The 19,110-nt window shown below is 42.2% G+C and overlaps 1 protein-coding gene across 1 annotated transcript in view; it reads right to left on the reverse strand.

Annotated features, from left to right (window-relative positions):
* The window catches only part of KLHL32 (kelch like family member 32), a 95,151-nt gene that overhangs the window by 62,072 nt on the left and 13,969 nt on the right, over positions 1–19,110 (reverse strand). Inside the window, exons 3-4 of the mRNA XM_088520408.1 lie at positions 14,522–14,610; positions 13,274–13,454 (exon numbers count right to left, since the gene is read on the reverse strand). Of these exons, the coding sequence (XP_088376534.1) occupies positions 13,274–13,454; positions 14,522–14,544 (204 nt within the window). The 5' untranslated portion in view covers positions 14,545–14,610. The remainder of the gene's footprint in view (positions 1–13,273; positions 13,455–14,521; positions 14,611–19,110) is intronic.

Raw genomic sequence — 19,110 nt, forward strand, 5'->3', positions numbered from 1 at the left:
TAAAGCAAATACTGATTCACTAGTACCCCGGGTTTTAGAAACATCTAAAAGCAGAATAAGCAGATGCAAGCCTATTCTGAATTTAGCTACTTTCTGGTTGCCAAGTTGAGTTAGTAAGACTTGGCTCAGCTTTCTAACAACAGTTCTAGTCAAAAGCAAACAAACAAACAACACCCCAAGCTATGATCGTTGCCTGAAATTAGGCTGGATATCTCCCTTTCCAGGTGTTTACCTTCCCTACCTAAAATCCAGATCTACCTACAATCTGGAAGTGTCCTGGACACAGGAACTAGGGATTTAAGACACACATCAAGCACCTCTTGGCTGCTGCTTTCAGCTCCGAGAGGAGAGGGCTGACATTTGTCCTCGTGAGCCTCCTCCAAGTTATCTTCCACTTCAATTCTGGGGCACAGACTGGCAGCAAGGGCTTCCTTGCCTAGGATAACCCTTCCCTGCTCTCTCCCCTTAGGTTTCACACTGCAGTTTCCTCTCTCTCACCAAGCTCAGGCTTCTGCTCTTCAGACGACACAGGCTACACCTGTGTTGGGCGGTGGTGGGGCAGCTCTACAGAGCAAAGGTGGTGGCGCTGGGAACCCACCACCAGCACCTACGGTGCTTTGGGAGGGTGCCTGGCCCTGTTACGTGCCACATAATGCCTGGAATGCATCTTCCAGCTTTGGTTCATGCTGAAGGAAGCCAGTCTGCACTACGAGGTCATGGTTAACAGGAGCAAGAAGAAGAACTTTACAAGGACACCCCTGGCCCAAACTACGGTGCTAATCTGGCTACCTCCACAGCTGCAGTTTTTGCAAGGTCACGGCCCCCACTCCCATTGCAGCCAAGGGCTTGACTTTAGGATATGAAACACACACACTGGGCAGGCCTTTCTGGGCTCGGGAACTGAAAGTCAGGATCATGTGAACTAACAGAAATATCTAAAAAGAAATCATTTTTCACTCCATGTAGACTTATTTCACAGGCACCCCTAAGCCTCCATTAGAGCTAGTATCACATACTGGGTGTTAGAAAAGGAAACTCAGACACGAACTTTTTTTTATGAAGGTTATGAACAGTGATGTGTCACCAGCTAAGAAGAGATCTTGTGTTGACCCTGTCGGCTAGTTTTTCTAGGTATTTTCTGGATGCTTTTACTGGGATTACTTGCTGCCCATTGCATGCAACAGAAGTGTTTCTAATCCCTACACTGATTACAGTTTCAGTGGAGAAATACTTAAATGGTCAGTGGGAATGGTCGTAGATCTGTTTCCTGAGTCATCCATGTTTCAGTACATTGGAATGGAGCACCTGCCGAATCTCCTGCAGCATTAGCTGTAAACACATTCAGTCATGGGAACGATTATCACAGCATGAATTGTACTCCCACCACAAGAATAAAAAGCCCTCTGTGGCAGGGAACTGCACATATTGAAGTGATTGTACATGACAGCACACGATGATGAGAAGGGTAATGCAAGACTCAAGACGAAAATCATACCAGATCACTAACAGAGGAATATTTAATTTGCCATTTTTACATACTGAGCCTTTCAAAAAGGATGACTTTGTTAAGCACAAATACATTCCTGGTAAAGATCTGCTATGCTTTGCAAATGGATGCATGATTGCTCACATGTTATGGCTATTACTTTTCATTAAATTATGAATTTTCCATATAAAAAGTGTTTTTTGTGCTTGCTAAGCATTAACCAATGAACAATTATATCTTCATATATTTAAGCTATATACATGCCACTTTTTTAAACATTAGGCATTGTCAGTATGTCTGAAAGAACGTCATGCTACAGTTACAGAATACACTGTGCCTCAGTGGAAGAAGGAAAAATGCTGATCAATTTCTCGTACACAAATGAATTTACACTATTATTAATGACACAGTACCAAGTGTTCCATGTGTCAACTGCTTCTATTTATACTAAGCAGTAATTTGACCTATTAGCACCTATTATGTTGCAGAAGTTCATTCTATTTCACATGTGCCCCAGCCCGGAACAGAAAAACACTGGCTTCAATACTGAGTTTATTTAGAAGCTGTGATCATCTTTCTTGCTGCAAAGCATACAAGTTAGATATGGCTTGTAGTAGTCAGTGTTTTTCATGAACTGGTTTTCATGGATGCACATGGACTACCTGGACTTGAAGAAAAATGTTTTTATTTCTTTTTCTTTCTGCAAAGGTGTATTTCCAAAGCCAGGAGCATCTGTTAAGTATTCTAAACTTACACAGAGGCTCTTCTTTTAACCACATTTGCCCTGATGCATCTAAGATAAAATATTTACCTGTGTCACCATATCTATATGTACTTCCTTTTTTATGAAGGCAAACTTCAGATCTCAGAAATTCATAGTCAAACAACAAACTTACCAGACAGTGCTCCTTTGCCACCTGACTCCCTGAACAAACAATCTTGGAGGGATATTTGTTTGCACAGCTCTTGCCTGGAGAGACGTGCTCACCTCCTAAGCCCGCCGCAGCCTCGCGGGCTGCTTGTGGCAGCCTGCAGGTGCCCGGTGACACATTTGCTGACTGCACTGCAGCCGCGCGGTCCCAGTCAAGGCCGCTGCAGGTGGCCCCGCGACGCTCTGACTGTGTTTACTGGTTCCCTGGCAAGTCTGAAGATATTAGCCCAGCTTTAACTCATTGTCCAGGTACTGCAAAAGTCTCAAAAGAGAATTTTGATTCATGTGTTTACGCAGTTAATACTGTAATATTACGCGACCCCCGCGTCGGGTCCCGGCAAGGCCGCGCTTGTTCCGCGCCACACGACGCGTCTCTGCCGACTCAGCTCAGCTCCCCCGGCACCTTCCAGCCCTGCGAGCTGGCAGGGGAGGCTCCTGGCAGCTGCCCTCCCGCAGGTGCCTTCACCTTCCAGCCCGGAGCGGCCGGCACGGAGGCGCTGCCGCGTTCGCTGCGCTTCCCACAGCACAGCCGGCCTGCCGGGGCGGGAAGCGGGCGCGGGCTGCACGGCATTCCTGCAGCTCCTCTCCCTGCAGCACGCTGCGCAAAAGCAGAGGTGAACACCCAGGAAGGGCAGCTGAATTCCCTGGGAGCTAGCCTTGACACACACAAGCTTTTCGTCTGTAAGCAAGCACAGAGCTCTCTGTTAAAAACTCATTCCTCTTCCTACCAATTATCAACTATATTTAAGAACTCCCGCCAAAAGTTACAGGAAAAATATTCTATTCTGTCTTACCAGAAATTAATTCATAGGGACGCCATTCAACCCAGCCTCTTTTATTACTGAGGCTTAAATTATAGGCAACAAGCAAAAATCATTTAATGACTTTTTTGGCAATTCCATTGCCTATTTATGATGGAATAGGATTTTTTACTACCCAATTCAGAAGACACTATGTCTAAAGAAAAGAAGAAACTCTGTATCTGATGACTGTAGCTGAAAAACACCATGTGCCAAAGGACTTCATGTGTCAAAGGACTGAGTGCCTATTCTGTCCCTGTAGCAAACCCTTGCCAAGGTTTCCCACAGCTCTGTCTTCCTGCATTGAATCTTCACGGCACCCTCTGATTCTGTTCTGCTACTTTAGACGAGCAGAATTTCCATCACAAATTTCTCCTTATCTGCCACAATTCCATAAGGACATTGCTTGAGCTCTTCTTTTTAATCATTTTAAATAGATCGGTATCTTCATTAGAGTGCAGTGTACTGCTCAGATTTACTTCCTACAGGACATTCAGCTTCTTCCCTATTCAGCTGTTGGTATCACACCTCTGCACCCTCCTCCTCCCTGCAATTCACTGCACTTCTGATTTGATGAATCATAAAAACCACTAGAAGTGTAAACTAACATTTAAAGGATTTTGGAACAATTCTCTACACTGCTCAGGTAGCTCAATTGCAATGTGACATCTCTCAATTTGTAATTGCTTGTGTAACCTTAAGCCTGTGAGAAGTTTTACAGGCACCCATGGAACGACTCACATCCCTGTATTTCCTCACCAGGAACCTGTCTGCATATAGGTTGCTGAAGCTGGTAAGATCCAGAAACTGTTTTAGGCACTTGGACTATAATTGCCTTGAGGCCAAAGCATTCTGACTTGCTCTTGAGAAAATCCTCAGAGCCATTTAGGCAGAATCAAAATACTACTTTGACAGGTGACAAAGTCCAGATCACACTGAGTACCCGTTATGTTCTAGACACATAATGTATATGTCCCCAAATGACCTATTTAATACGCACATGTTTCTTCACTGCCTCTAAAAAACGCCATTCGTTCTTATATCTAGCATGCTCTACTTTGCTTTCTTTTTCTCCCATTTTGAGCCTGTCTATCCTAAATCAATCATTAGCCATGTCCTCCAGTCTCCTGCACTCTGAAAAACATATCCATCAATATCTACGGCATGAAATATGATTAACAGGCTCATTATATGATTCTCCTGAATAAGTTCTATACAAATTGCCATCAAAAATGTCACTATGTCAATCACTGATAACTGAGCCTGCAGTAACACATCTGCTAAATGAAATCTATCTAAATATTGTTTTTAAGCTTTTGCCATATAATTAAAATGATGAAAGGTCAAATATCACTCATTTTTAAAGAAAAATATATTTACAGAAACTCACATAAGAATAGAAAAAAAAAAGAGCACCAGAGTATAGTTTTATAAGTCTCACATGCTACTGCTGGTGTAGCAATTTCCACCAGACCTTTGAAGTTTCTCAGTATATCACACAGTGCCAGAATACACAGCACCTAAGAATCATTACACCAAGATAAGTCACTTACAACATGCTTTTGGTTTACTGCACTGCTAATACAAAGAGATACAATTTCTTACTATCTTAAGAAAAAAGTAATAAAAATTGCTTTTCCAAATAATCTTAAAAATGGAAGCAAAGAGCTAACCTACTTTACTATTCCTGGGAGCTAAGGATATGGTGTTTTTCCCTATTTGTATAGCAAGTATTTATTCAGAGTTACCTGGCAAAAATGAAAGAATTTTCTAGATCGTAACAAGGCAAAGGTTCCGTGCTCACAGCCAAAATAGCAATAAATACTCACATTTTTGTGTAGCAAGTTACCTTCCTGGACGAACCTGCCTCATTTATGATTGATATTTGGATACTTATATTTTTAATAATCATCGTATTATGTTTTCTCAAAGCTTACACTTAGGTGCACAAATACAATCTGAGAAAAGGGAAGAGGACAGATTGTACCATCCTATTCCTAATGGGCTGTTACCTCCCCAGAAAGGCCCATATGCAAAAGCAGCCCAAGTTCTAAGGTGGAAACAAAATAATTTTCTAACTGACATCTGCAATCTCATATCAGAACAGAAGAAAATTACATGTGAACTGCTACAGCTAACATAATTAGTTGAGAATTTCAAAAGAAACAAGTCATTTTTTGGTGGTCCTGAATGCCATAAAATAGTAGTCCTGAGTGCCAACTATTTTGGCAGAAATTAGAAAACTGAATTGCAATTACAAAGCAATGCAGAAATATGCAGTAATGTACAGTCTGTCCTAACAACATCCACTTTTAAACAGACTTGCCCTTTGGAATACCAAGGAAGCAACATTAACTAAAAACACAGATTTTTTTTTTTTCCCAGAATTTCCAGTCAAGCACAGAATAGTATGAGTCACATTTGCAAATTCTGGCTTAAATTGGTTTAATGCTTCCCAGTGAGTACATAAGCCTATTGTTCCTTTGATGATTTTAGCAAGTGATATCAAAAGCAAGCCCAAAATAAAACTGGAATAAAAATCAGGTAGCTCTTAAACAAGCACTTTAATAACCACAGCACATTTCATTTAGAGAGACAATCCTTCTTGCCATTTTTTTTTTAAACTGGGGCAGCAAAAAAAAAAGTCAAGATTTTCTTGATGACGTTTAGGGGGTCCTTTCAAAAGCATATTAGATACAACGCTGCCAAGATAAGCTCCTCGCCCTAGAGAGCAAGCCCTAACTGCATAGCTAGTTACCCAGCAAGGTCTCATCCACCAGGCCTGGAACAATATAATGCTGTAGGAAACAGAAGGACGATTCATCTCCTCAGACAGGCTGGATCACCTTGACCTTGTCACAGTTCAAAGACCTTTTAAACAGCAAGGAAACGACTTGCATTGGAACAGGGGGCAGGATCGGCTAAGACAGACCAAAGAGTCCTGAGAAGGGCACGAGACCCATTTAAAGCAAAGAGCAGATCCAGGAAAGCCTCTTGGTACAGTTAGACTGGGCAGTTTAAGTGGTCCAAGAGGCAACAGTAAGCAGAACAGTTGGCCATATCCTCTGTCCCTTCTCTTCTTTGCAGGCTGTGCTGATTCACCCATAGTTATTAGAGAACTAGAAGACATCAAAATTCTTCTATACTCAGTTTTCTGAAGGGACTCACTGTGAGGCCAAGGAAGCATCCATCCTAAAGAACTGTGTCAGGAAAGGAAGAGGGAAGCCACAACTAAACCCTATGTCAGTGTGACCGTACCATCCAACTGCATCCTCAAAATTCCTGGAGATGAGGAGATGTTTCTAGAATGCTGGGAGGACTAAGTAGGGCTTTTCCAATGCTGGGAGAAAATATAAGCTGATGGAAGTAAAAAGCAAAGCTAAAATTGCAGACTCCTGTTTCTTCACACTTTCCACAGCATCACTGTAGAAGAAGGAAAACACATTTTGTTTTGTTTTTCAATTTGTCTTACCTGATGGATTTGAGCTTTCTGTTCAGAGAGCTACCGAGTTACAGATTACAGTAGGTACTCTTCAACTTCCAGTAACATGGAACCTAATTTTAGATAATTAATTCTCAGCCACTGTCTTGAATTCCTATAGAACTTTAGTTACAATCTGATTTTGATCATGATGGCTGAAATAATAATAATAAAAAAACCAACACTGGAAAGGGATTACTCTGCTCCCCAAAATTTGTTCCAGCTATATTCCACTTCAAGTACTATAGGTAAAGTAATATTTTTTGATGTATTACATACTACATACTGAAAATTATCCCTCCATTTCCATTGCTTAAATTCATCTAATATTGCCAACACACACTTTCAGCTGTGCTTCTCTAATAACCTTTACTGTTTCAAGAATTAAGAACATCCACTTGCTTGATCCATTTCTCTCTCACACTGTCTGCAAAAGTTTAATATATGTAAGAGAAAAAAGACATAATCTCTATTCATATCAGCATTGGATCTGTAGGTAGCATCACTGCAAAATCCCTCTGTCACTAAGAATTTTAATCTTAGTTATTATTATAAGTAGCTTCTTAAGAAGCCATTTATAGAGCTGACGCAAATGTCATTACTCACCGAAACCCAAGCGTATGAACTAACAGCAAACGATGGCAATTATCTTCCACTCTGTAACCTGACTGAAACAGCACTCAAGGTATATGAAAAGCCAAGTGTTGCAGTTTTATATGGTCCATTCTACCAGCAGCTGAACTAGGTATCCTTCAGATCTTTAAAACAACAGAACTACAACTCTCCAGCACTTCTCACCAAAATATTTATTTAATTATTTGATACAAAAGCTGAAGACTAAAACCAGCTTATTAACCATTTTAAATTTGATTTTCCATATCACTTTACTGGGAAAACTTAAAACAGTAATTAAAGCCTAATAGTTTGCTGAATAAAACCAAGCTTGGGTTGAATATTCAAGTCATTTGTCGCTGTAGTTTTTCATCATCGGCTGAGCTCTGTGCCCCATGAGCCATCTCCTCTGGGACAAAGGACTCTATAAAATCATGTCTTCATTTTATTTTTAGTACTCCAAATTTGGCTGTGCTCATTTATCCTTTGGCTTTTCCTTCATCTCAGATGAAAATATCCCCTCCAAGGAAAAGAGTACACTGATGTCAATTGTGTTATCCCCTTAAGTTCAATAAACTTTACATCTAACCCTTTTCAGATGAAATCCAACTCTTACGAGATAGATCCTCGAGTGCCAGACATAAGAACTTCTGAAAATGCAGGCAGACATTTTGTAAGGTCCCTTACATGCAGTAATTTTGTTTTCAAATGAGCTTTACATACTTTGTTGCCTATTTTATTGGCGGTACCCTAGAGCTTCAGAAGACCTGATACTGGTTGCGCAGTATGGTACCAGATTTGCAGGACAGTTTTTTTGCACACATACGCAAACATCAAACAGTTTTTACATTTGTAAAAATAACAACTATAGTTTGAAAACTCAACATTACTGAATCTAATATAGGCACATGCAAAAATACATGCCCTAGCTCACAAGGGTGCCTGTTCTTTATCCTCTACACCCCCATCTTCTTCACAGTGACTAAGACCACCTGGGTACAGCCACATCCCACCTAAGGTGCTCAAGCTGGATTCCAGCTATCCTCTCTCCAGCCCACGGGTGACGAGGACGCTGCACTGGGCCCCAGCCATCATGTTTCTGCTTCATATTGCCCCCAGGGGGGACTTTCAAAAAGCTTTTATCAAAATTGCTTATCAAAGGCCTGTAAGGCAAACTAGGCAAGAGAGAAAAGGAGCAACGTCTTTGCCTGGGTAAATAAGTGACTGAAGACATAAAAGGGAGGACAGGAAGACAGCAGGCCAGTGTTCACAGGGGAGCAGTATCCCCTGGGGAACATCTCAGAGCCTGGGCTGTTTTACATATCCATAAAAGATGTGGAAAAGGATAATGGCAATAAGGCTAGAAAGGTCACTGAGACAAAGTTATTCAGTATAACAAGGAAATGGGCAAAATAATGATAAATCACAGAAGAACCATATGAGATAGAGGGACTGGGTGTATGAAACAGCAAATGAAATTCAAATTAGTGATGAACATGAGGAAAAAAAAAAAAGAAAACTAACCTCACATAGAAAATCTTTAGTTCTGACTTGACCATTACAGCTCAGGAGAGAAACCCTGGAGGTTGAAGGAGTTCCATAAAAAAGACATCTCACTATGCAGGAGCAGTTAAAATAAAAAAATAATAATTTAAATAAAAAGAAATAAAAGCTTAGAAATTGCTAGGCAAGAAAGAGAAAACAAAACAACCCTATGGCAGTGCAGAAATTTATGCTTGGCCTGCACTGCATGTAATTCTCTTATCCTCATCTCACAGAAGATATTTTAGAGCAGGAAACGCTCCAGAAAAAGGCACAAAGTACGATGAAGGACATGGAACAATTTCCATTTGAGAAGCATCTGAGTAAGTCAGAAGCCTCCAACCTAGACAGAGATAACCAAGTACCATAAGAGTACTCAAGGAAAAAAAGAGGGAACAAAGTCTGCTAGCAGAAGCAGAAGCAAAATAGAGAAAAAAGTAGTTTTTCATGCTGCAGGCAGGCAGCTTTCTTGCCAGAGAATAGTCAATGAAAAATTTCGCACAAGTTCAAGGAGAAACAGGATAAATGTTTGGAAAACAGGCTTATCTGGGGTTACTAAATAGACAAAAATTACATCCTTCTCCAGAAATGCCCTGAACTGAAAACTGCTGGAGAATTCTAAGGACACGTGTCACATTATCCCTTATCCCTTTTTTGCTCCTTTTCTCCAGACATCGCAAATATCAACTGCCGCCCTCCTGCAGTGAACTAACCCTTGATCTGACCCGGCCTGGCCATCCCTATGCGCTCAGATCGCGCTGCAAGGGCAGTTCCCTCCCTTCTCACTAACAGACTGGCAGCTAAATTCATTTGTCATTTCTACAGTGGTCATTCAGTCAGAGTGGATTAGGGCTTCAGACAGGTTTTTAGATGTCGGACTGAAAACAGGTTGACTTAGAGAAATTACATCCTGCCGTAACAATTGAAGACCTTAGCGAAAGGTATTTCCTCTAAGACTTCCAACCAGCACGTTGTGCAACACAAAGGGCACAAGCACATGCACTGTGATGGATTTCTCCTTATACAAATGAGATTAATGCAATAAATCCTGAGGGATCATCCCGACGAAAAACAAAACAAAGCAGAACTCTTCTGATAGTGTTAAAATATCCTAACAGCTGCTATGTACACTTTACAAATGTGAGATCTGGGTTTTTAGCTCTTCAGCAGACTTGCCTCTTTCTTTGGATACTTCTCATGTTATTAAGATGGTCTATGGGCCCTTTGACTGAAACTAAAAGCAGCATTCTGCCCAAATAATTGTCTTGGGTGCCCACAAGATGTTTCAGCTTGACTATACCCACAGAAGAATAGCTTTAATTTCTGAGGCAGAAAATACTACTGAGGGCTGCAAAGTGTACAAGGTGTCTACTGCACACAACCACATTCTAAGACAGAAGATTTCCTCAGCAGACCTTAGAGACCAAGAAAAAAACAGGCAAGAAATGCTTCTCTGCCACAGGCCCATCCTGATGAATTGGTTTTCCCTTGGCAGATTCTTCTAGCATTGCAAAAACGACAGCAAGCCCAGCTCGGGTTCTGAGCACCCACTACAGCTATGCTGTAAAACTGAACTGAGGCAGCCTGGAGGAAGAAATGGAGAGGGTAGCAAAGAAGACTGGCAGTTATAGAAACAGGACTGCAATGAATCCTTTTCATTTCTGTTCTTTTTAAGCAACCTAATGCTATCTTAATTAGCAACAAGAAGCCACAGTCTCCTAGGGCCTATCTCACTAACCGCAGAGTTGCTCCTGCTCTGCCTGCTCACAGCGCCCACCCACGCTGCATGGAAGGACGACTCGCAGAGCAGGACACCATGTTGCCACCCAGGAGTGCCACAACTGCAATCGGTTCATCTAAATACTATGAGAATTGCAACAGCCACCTACTCTACACCAGAACTGCTGGAAATTTGGATACCTCCTTATTCATTAAGAAAGAGACAAAGGGAGAGAGGGAGGGAGGGAGGATAGAAGAGTGATGGAGTGTCAGAGAAAGACCCAGATGCACAATGAAATATTTATTTAGAAGACATTAGAGCATTTATAAACAATAGACACATATACTTCAGAAGTACACATTTTTTTCAGATAGAGTTCAGATTAGAAAGACTTTTCTACAATGAGCAGTGTATACCTACCCTAGTTGTATTATTTCCAGTGATTTGATTCAATTTTGTAAAGCTATTGGCAATGTCTATATAATTTTTCTAACAAAAAGCAAGCAGCACTCCAGTACCTATTACAAGATAAGACCTTAACTTCTCTTTTTTATTGGTACCAAAGAAGTCTTGCTCTTGAACTTTAGCTTTCTATATCTCAAGGCGATGCTCTAATTCCTGAGTTAGTAACTGTCCTAGATCAGGTCTGCAAACATCTCTCCATTTAAACTTGAAGCTAGAGATTTTCCACTGGAGCCAATCACTTATTCAAATGACATAAGCCTAGATTAAAATTGCCACTTGGCTTTGTGCTGAAGAGAAAGCAAAACCAGAAAAACAACATAAGCCAATAATATTCCAGAGGTTTGCTTTCCATACGCTCTTATATCTTAAATACACAGAAATTAATACAGTTGAATGTGAACAGTTCTTCATGCCAGTGAAGCAAAACAAAAGCTCTCAGCTCAAGTGAGTTATCCATTATCAGCCAGTTTTCCAACCACGCTCTGCTTTTTTAAGGCAATGAAACCTGAAAGTGTAACTGATGTGTCATGGGTATTACTGCTAGCTGAAACGGCCTTCCCCTTCCACAGCCTCACACCTTTTGCAAAAACTACACTGTTTGCATGGACTGAGGACTTGGCAACTGTAACATATTCTAGTGACTGTCAGCTGTAAGAATTCTATAATAAATAAAGGAATAAAAGCACAAGTGTTTCAGCTACGTTCAGCATGCACCAAGAAATTATCTGCTGACAGGGAGGAAAGATATAAGGCTGGAAGGCCTATGAAAATAAGCTTCTTAAGAAACAGCTGGGATAGTTTTAAGTACAAGGTCTGTACATAATATTAACATCCATTAGGTTCACTTTAGAGAGTAATATCTTTTAAGAATTGAGCATGCTTGCTGTGGCAGAAGTATTAAGCATGTGGAAGTTTGCTTAAAATACTGTTTGCTGCTTAGAAAAAAAATCATTAAAAAACATATTTACTACTCTTTACATAGATTTCTTAGAGTATGAAGGTGGCTACTAATACCCTTTGAAATAAGGGAATTAGAGAAAACTAAACTAAACTAAATTAGAGAAAACCACAGAGACTCTTCTTTCAAAGAAGAGTCCTTCAGGAGTTACCATACAGAAAAGAATTTGAAAATCATAACATACAGACCTTCCTCATCATTCCTCTTCTGTGCACTAGGGAAAAGAGAAGTAACAGAGACCGTGTGTTTCCTCTGTTCCAGTGGGCCAGGGCACCATGATAAAACAATATTCACAACTCTGGCAGAACAGCACGTGCAGTAACAGAACACAGAAATATGTGGACACCCTCAAAAAAAGAAAAAGCAATCAACTTGCTCAAAGTCATCACAATGAAAATAACATCAAGTCTTAAATGTCTTAAATAATTCTACCAGGAGTGTGAGTACAAGACAGAAAGAGAAATTAAGAATACAGTACAGTTGCCATTAACTGTATTACTATTCTAACAGAACAAAGAGGTCACTATAAAGAGGTTCAGCATTACAGTTACGGTGGAGGTAAAATATCAAATAAACTTACTCTAGATTTACTGTAGAATTCAACATTCTGAGCACATTCACTATAATGAAGGTTGCTAGCACTGCTTGCTACAAAAAATGCTGTTCTTAGAAAACTTCTTTTCTCAGTTACTTCAGCTTATATTTTGAATGAAAGCTTTCCATGCTGAGTACTGGAGTTAGTCAGATTCCCATGGGAATATTTTAACCTTAATTTTAACCTTTAATATTTCAGAACTATTTCTATAAAAAAAAAATAAGAAAGCTCTTTATATTCAAAACTTACTAGAGCCTCTTTTTTGAGGGAGGCCATTGCCATCGCAATAGAAGTCCTCTGTCAAGACTGTATAAACTATATTTATTAATATTTAAATTTCCTCTCCTCACCTTCCCACACACTAATCACAAGTGGCCCCAACACCTGAGGCCTAAAAACAATCATCTTCTTTCAGACTTCATTGGGGTACAGACCTCATAGAAAGCTACACACTGCCTTTCTCTACTGTAAAAGAAAAGCACAACTAAATCATAAATAAGGATAAAAAATGATGTTCTTAATCCTTCTACTTGCATTTTTATTGCACTATGTGCAATAATCCCCAAATTTCCACAGGCTCAGACTTCAAGCTTCCTCAGTATAAAATCTTCAACTCTCTCTCTCCCACTTTCAGGGAGATTTTTGATGTTGACATAAGGAAACCCAAAGGTCTTCGGACTTACTCGGAAGTAGTCGCTGCAGGCTGCCAGGACTGCTTTATGCGCGTGGAATTTCTGCTCTTCGGCAACGAGGGTGATATCGCACAGGACGCCGTCGCTGCGCTGCTGGTTCAGGGCTGCCAGGACAGCATCGTTGTGAGAGCTGGACTGGCAAAGCCTCTGCCCTGTCAACATCTCCCGCACACTGAAAATGTAAAGGGGAGGCGGGGGAAGAGAGGAAAGGTTTTATCAGCAACTGCAGGAAAGAAGTAGACTTCATCAACAGAATGTAAAAGCTTTTTTGCAAGACAAGACTGTTCAGTAAGCTGGACAAGAAAGAGTCATGACTTTGATGAATAGTGAGTAAAACCACTGCTTTTAAATGCAGTTTATTTTTTTCAGCTTCATTTTTTTTCCAATTTCAAAACTTTTTTTCAATTCAATGACGAAAGTGAAAAAAAAAATCAACTCCTTATCCTTTATCAGAGCAACATATGTAGAATGTACACCCATACAAGGCAGTTTAAACAGATCTTATGAATGAGAAAACACTGATTTATCAAATGTTTTTTGTCCATTTTGTCCCTAAACTAGTGCTTAACAGCTAAAAATCACCAAGCACCCAGGTCTGCCCATGAGTGTTAACCACTCAGACAAACTATCAGGTTTGTGGTATGTCAGGTTAGTGGAAGCTTCTGCCAAAAAGCAACTGGATGAATAAGTTTTGCTCTGTGTACTGCATAAAAGTGCTCCCAGAAACTAATTTAATTTATAAATTCAAAATTCTCTGCTGAGACAATACAAATACAGGAAAGGAGCCGGACTAGCAACTACATATGGGCAATTAAGACCCAAAAGAGGGAAAGAGGAAGAATGGCAGAGAGGATGCTTAGAAACCATTTCACAGAAAGGGAAAGAATACTCTGTGTCCTGAATACTGGAATGATCCGCACATCCGAAATCTAGGCTCTGGCTGCATGCCTGTAAAATGCCAATTGCTTCCACCATCAAAAATTCCAAGTATAGACACAGGCATAAACAAAACAACGTATGAAAGGCTCAGAAGACCCAAATCAATCACTTCCCTTTGCTGAAGATGAATGGCAAAAAGAAAGCAAACTCTTGCAGGCTATAGTATATAAATGTGCTATCCAATATGAATATCTAAGGAACAAAATTACTAGTGTCACCTTTTTAGTACCTGCTATCAGATGCTGTGGTAAACATCATGCTCAGTGTGAAGGGCATTCTGCATGCTATAGTGTACCGTACCTGAGACGCCTCTCAGATGGCATCTTTCAGTTTCACTCTTCTGAATATCAAAGCTTATAATCCCGACGAGAAAGCAGCAAGCATTCCAGCTAGAGGGGCAGAAAGGAGAGGCACATTAAAATTCAAGGCATACTCAGCCTTAAGGATCAATACTTTCAGGACATGTAACTCAAGAGCAACTTTTTCCAGGTCATCTGTTTCGGAAGACAGAACAAAGTTTCACATTCAACTAATCTGTATTGGCTAGATTGACTGCAGCCTGAACGCAGCTTTTCCTCCAGTCTTTTTTAGGAGAGCACACATCATTTGAACTTCCTGCACCTACTACCACTGAGGTACCTCTCTTTTCTGCAAACTCAAGGACACAGACTACTTAAATGGGGTGGGAAAACAGTGGGGGAAATATCTTCCCATCAAACCAATTTGAAGAGCAGGCCAGAGGTATCTTTTCACGTTTGCTTACTTTCCTGAACATCCTTGACTTACTAGCCAGGGCTTTGATCAAATACCACTGTCGATTTGTGTATATACAGACCCTTCGGCTAATGCAAACAGTATGATCTGATCTGTTAACTCATTAGAATATCTTTGAGGTCAAAATATTAAAATCACTGTAGCAATGAACCTACTAATTTGTGGAGGCCCGCCTCAAGGACAGCAGTACAGGATGCCTTGTTAGCAGATAACCAACCTCAAGGACGACAGTGCAGGTGTCTTAGCAGTGGATAAGGAACAAAGCCAGGAAAAGGGCAGAACCGCAACCACACGGCTGGCACGTGATCCCGAAGCGGACTGGATAATTTTGCACAGAATTATTCAGATTATTGGCTTATTTAGCAACCGTCCTTCGCATGTTTTCATGAAAATAAGGAATAATATCTGGGACAGTACAGTATGTAAGTTGTATCTGATGCTCAATAAAGGGTCTTTGGTACATTATATACCAAAGTCCGTTTCCTCATACGCTGCAAATGGTGCCCGAACAGGGACACAAACATTGAGGAGGCTCACAAAGTCTGAACCCAGCAACGCAGCCCAGCCGAACCAGGAACGGAGCAGGAAGAACTCTGGTGTGCACCCAGCACCTAATTACAGGTGAGCGGCTGGGAACCATGGGAGGTGGAATGTCTCAAGAGCAGAAGCACAGCCTGGACGTGCTGCAGCGCATGATGCACAAGCAGAACCGGGAAGTCTCCGGCAAAGACTTAGTAACTCTGTTAGAGTGGATCCAGGAGAAGGTGCCTACCTTTCCAAAAGAAGGCACATTCCAGCGAGAGGTGTGGGAAGACCTCGGAAGGCGCCTTAGGGAGGTGATGGCAGATGGTGATGCAGCCGCAGTAAAACATGTGACCACCTGGTGGCAGATTATGTTTATCCCGAAGGTCACACGGGCCCCTCCGAATAAGACAAGACTGACCAGAAAGAAACACCATCACCGTTAGCACTACCATATGAGGGGTGGCTGACCCCCCGAGCGCTGATCTGTTTGACCCTGGCCATGTCGACCGGGAGAAGGAACCTGATCTGTATCCGGCAGACTTGGATCACAGGGACATAAGAGGGAATCGAGGGTCATATCGTTGGGAAATGTTTAAGAGAGAGGCAGTTCGGCAGGCAGATTTAGAGATGTTATCGGGCGTGCCGGTTGTGCACCAACTGAACGCCCTGCTGCAGTGGGAGCCACTGCCATATGAGCCTGTAAACAAGTTGCAGAAAGTGGCCAAGGAGAGCGGACTATTACCAACTGTGACTATGACTTTGTTAGAATATATAGCAGACAGTTATATGTTAACCTCGTGTGACTGGAAGTTAATATTGCCATGGTTCTAACTCCTATGAGCTATCGTGTATGGTTGGACGAGTTTAAGGAAACGTCCACATTACAAGCTATGGACAATATCTCGCAGAGTATGCCGATTTAGTATCAGATGTTAGCTGGGGAAGGCCCTCATGCTGCTCTGCAAATGCAGGCTGGTTATCAGTGGCCAGTATACGCGCAGATTAGGGACTTGGCTTTGCATGCGTTGTGACGTGTACCAGATGCTGGGCTGGAGACCACCCAGTCATTCACAGCAATCACTCAGGGCCCCACCGAGGATTACTCGGCATTTCTGGATCATCTGCAAGGGGCCTTGGAACGGCAAGTTCTGCATCCAGATGCTCAAGAAATACTACTGAAACAATTTGCCTACGATAATGCAAATTCAGATTGCTAAAGGGCATTGCAGCCCCTGAAACCTCGAGATCCTTCTACTGCTAACATGATTAGAGCCTGTCAGAACATCGGTACTGCAGAGAACTGTGCCAACGCACTGGCTATGGCCCTTGCCACGCATCTAATGATGCAAAGCCAGGTCTCAAATCCAAATGGGGAAGTTGGGAGTGCTTCAAATGTGGAGAGGAACTCTCCACATGTGGAGAGAAACAATTTAAGAAAAGTTGTCCCAGAGGGTCAGGGGGTAAGCCAGCCCCAACCTGGTTATGCCCGCACTGTCAGAAAGGCCCTCACTGGGCTAACGAATGCCGGGCTAGGCTTCACACCAATGGTCAGCCCCTGAGGCCACTGTCGGGAAACTGTCGGAGGATGAGGCTGCGCGCCCCAACGACTCACAGAAACGCAGGCAGGGAGCAAGCAAGCGCTTGGCCGGTACACTGCGGGCAGCCACAAGAGGGAGCGCAGGCCTGCACGTGGCCACCTCCCGAGACGTAACTTGGAGCAGTACTTGGGTAACGTTAATTACCTCTGGGGTGCTTGGACCCATGGGGACGCTCCTCTACAACAAGGATGGGACCGTTTGTGCTACCTGGAGTTACTGATGCTGATTACATGGGGGAAATCCAAATTATGGATTGGATTCCCATGCCCCTATGCTATATCCCTGTGGGAAAACCAATTACTCAGTCCACTTTCTGAGCCCTTCAATGCAAGGGCCAGAGCGAAAAAGGGGATCGCAGGGTTTTGGGAGTACAGGAGAACCACAGATTTTCTGGGCTCAGCAAATTGTGCAACAAAAGCCACTGTTGACATGCACCATTAAAGGGATTAAATTTAGAGGGCTTGTAGATTCAGTTTCCATTGTGCAAACAAGTGACTGGCCACCCCACTGGCCGACTAAAGAGCCAGCAGCTACCATTATGGGAGTCGGAGTCATGCAACAGCCCTGGCAAAGTACACATTTGCTAACCGTACTGGGTCCAGATGGCACTATAGGTCTCATAGCACCCTTTGTATTGCCTGTACCTTGTACTCTCTGGGGCCACGATTTGTTAGGACAGCTTGGCACGACCTTATGTGTAGGTTCACCCAAAGAGGGCTCAACAGTTTTTCAAGAGGGGCCACTGGCAGGCCGCTAGCCCAGGAGCAGCTTATCCAGCTCACCTGGCATACAGACACACCAGTATGGGTCAACCCGTGCCCCTGCATAAAGGGCAGCTGCATCAGCTACAGCTGCTGGTGGAAGAGCAATTAGCAGCAGGACATTTATGTTACATTTATGTTATTCCAAAGAAAAATGGTAAATGGAGAATGCTACATAACTTATGGGTGGTTACTGCAGTTATAGACCTATGGGCGCCTTACAACCTGGATTACCCTCACTGGCTATGTTGCCAGCAGGATGACCTTTGACTGTCATAGACCTGAAGGACTGTTTCTTTCCTATACCGTTACATCCCCAGGATGCCTCTCGATTCACATTTTCTGTGCCCTCTCTTAACCCTTGTGAGTTCATGTGCAGGTATCATTGGACTGTATTGCTGCAAGGGATGGTTAATAGTCCCACTGTTGGTCAGATGACAGTGGAAGGAATGTTGCAGCTGATTAGGCAGAGAAATCCAGACATTTTCATCTATCATTATGTGGATGACATTTTAATTAGTGGATCATCACTGAAAGCAGTCGAGCAAGTTTCTGAACAAATACAGTCTGCAGTAACTGTAGCTGGATTGCAAACTGCAAAAGAAAAAGTACAGCAAGTAAGCCCCTGGGATTATTCAGGATGGAGGATAACAGATGGTGAAATTCAACCTCAGCGAGTAAAAACTGGAACTGGCCCAATAAGAACGCACAATGATTTACATAGGCTGTTAGGAGCCATAAATTGGATTCAACCAATGATTGGCCTCACAAATGAGGAATTATGGCCCCTCTTCTTGCAGTTTCAAGGGGATCTGGATTTAAAGCCTCCACGGCAACTGAGGAAGGAAAGTCAGCAGGCCTTAGCAGAGGTAGCACATGCAACTGAGAAAAGACAAAGTTATAGAATCAAAGAAGAATTAGAAATTGACTTTGTTATTATACCTAACAGTTACCAACCGTTTGCTGCCTTGATGCAATGGGATGTATCCATGGCAGATCTGCTCCGAGTACTGGAATGGATCTTTTTGCCTCATGGGCAATCAAAAGCAATTATCACCACAGCAGAGCAGTATGCGCACTTAATCCAAAGAGGAGAGCCCGCCTTCGAACGCTGAACGGTAGCAGCCCAAGAGCCATTTACCTCCCTGTGACAAAGGAGAACCCGCAGTGGCTATTAGCTGAACATCTGCCTGTGCAAGAAGCTTTAGCAGATTTTGCAGGACAGATAAAC

The sequence above is a fragment of the Tinamus guttatus genome, unplaced genomic scaffold (assembly GCF_059628265.1).
Source record: "Tinamus guttatus ecotype Peru unplaced genomic scaffold, ASM5962826v1 Tinamus_guttatus_pri_ptg000088l, whole genome shotgun sequence".
Taxonomy (NCBI): domain Eukaryota; kingdom Metazoa; phylum Chordata; class Aves; order Tinamiformes; family Tinamidae; genus Tinamus; species Tinamus guttatus.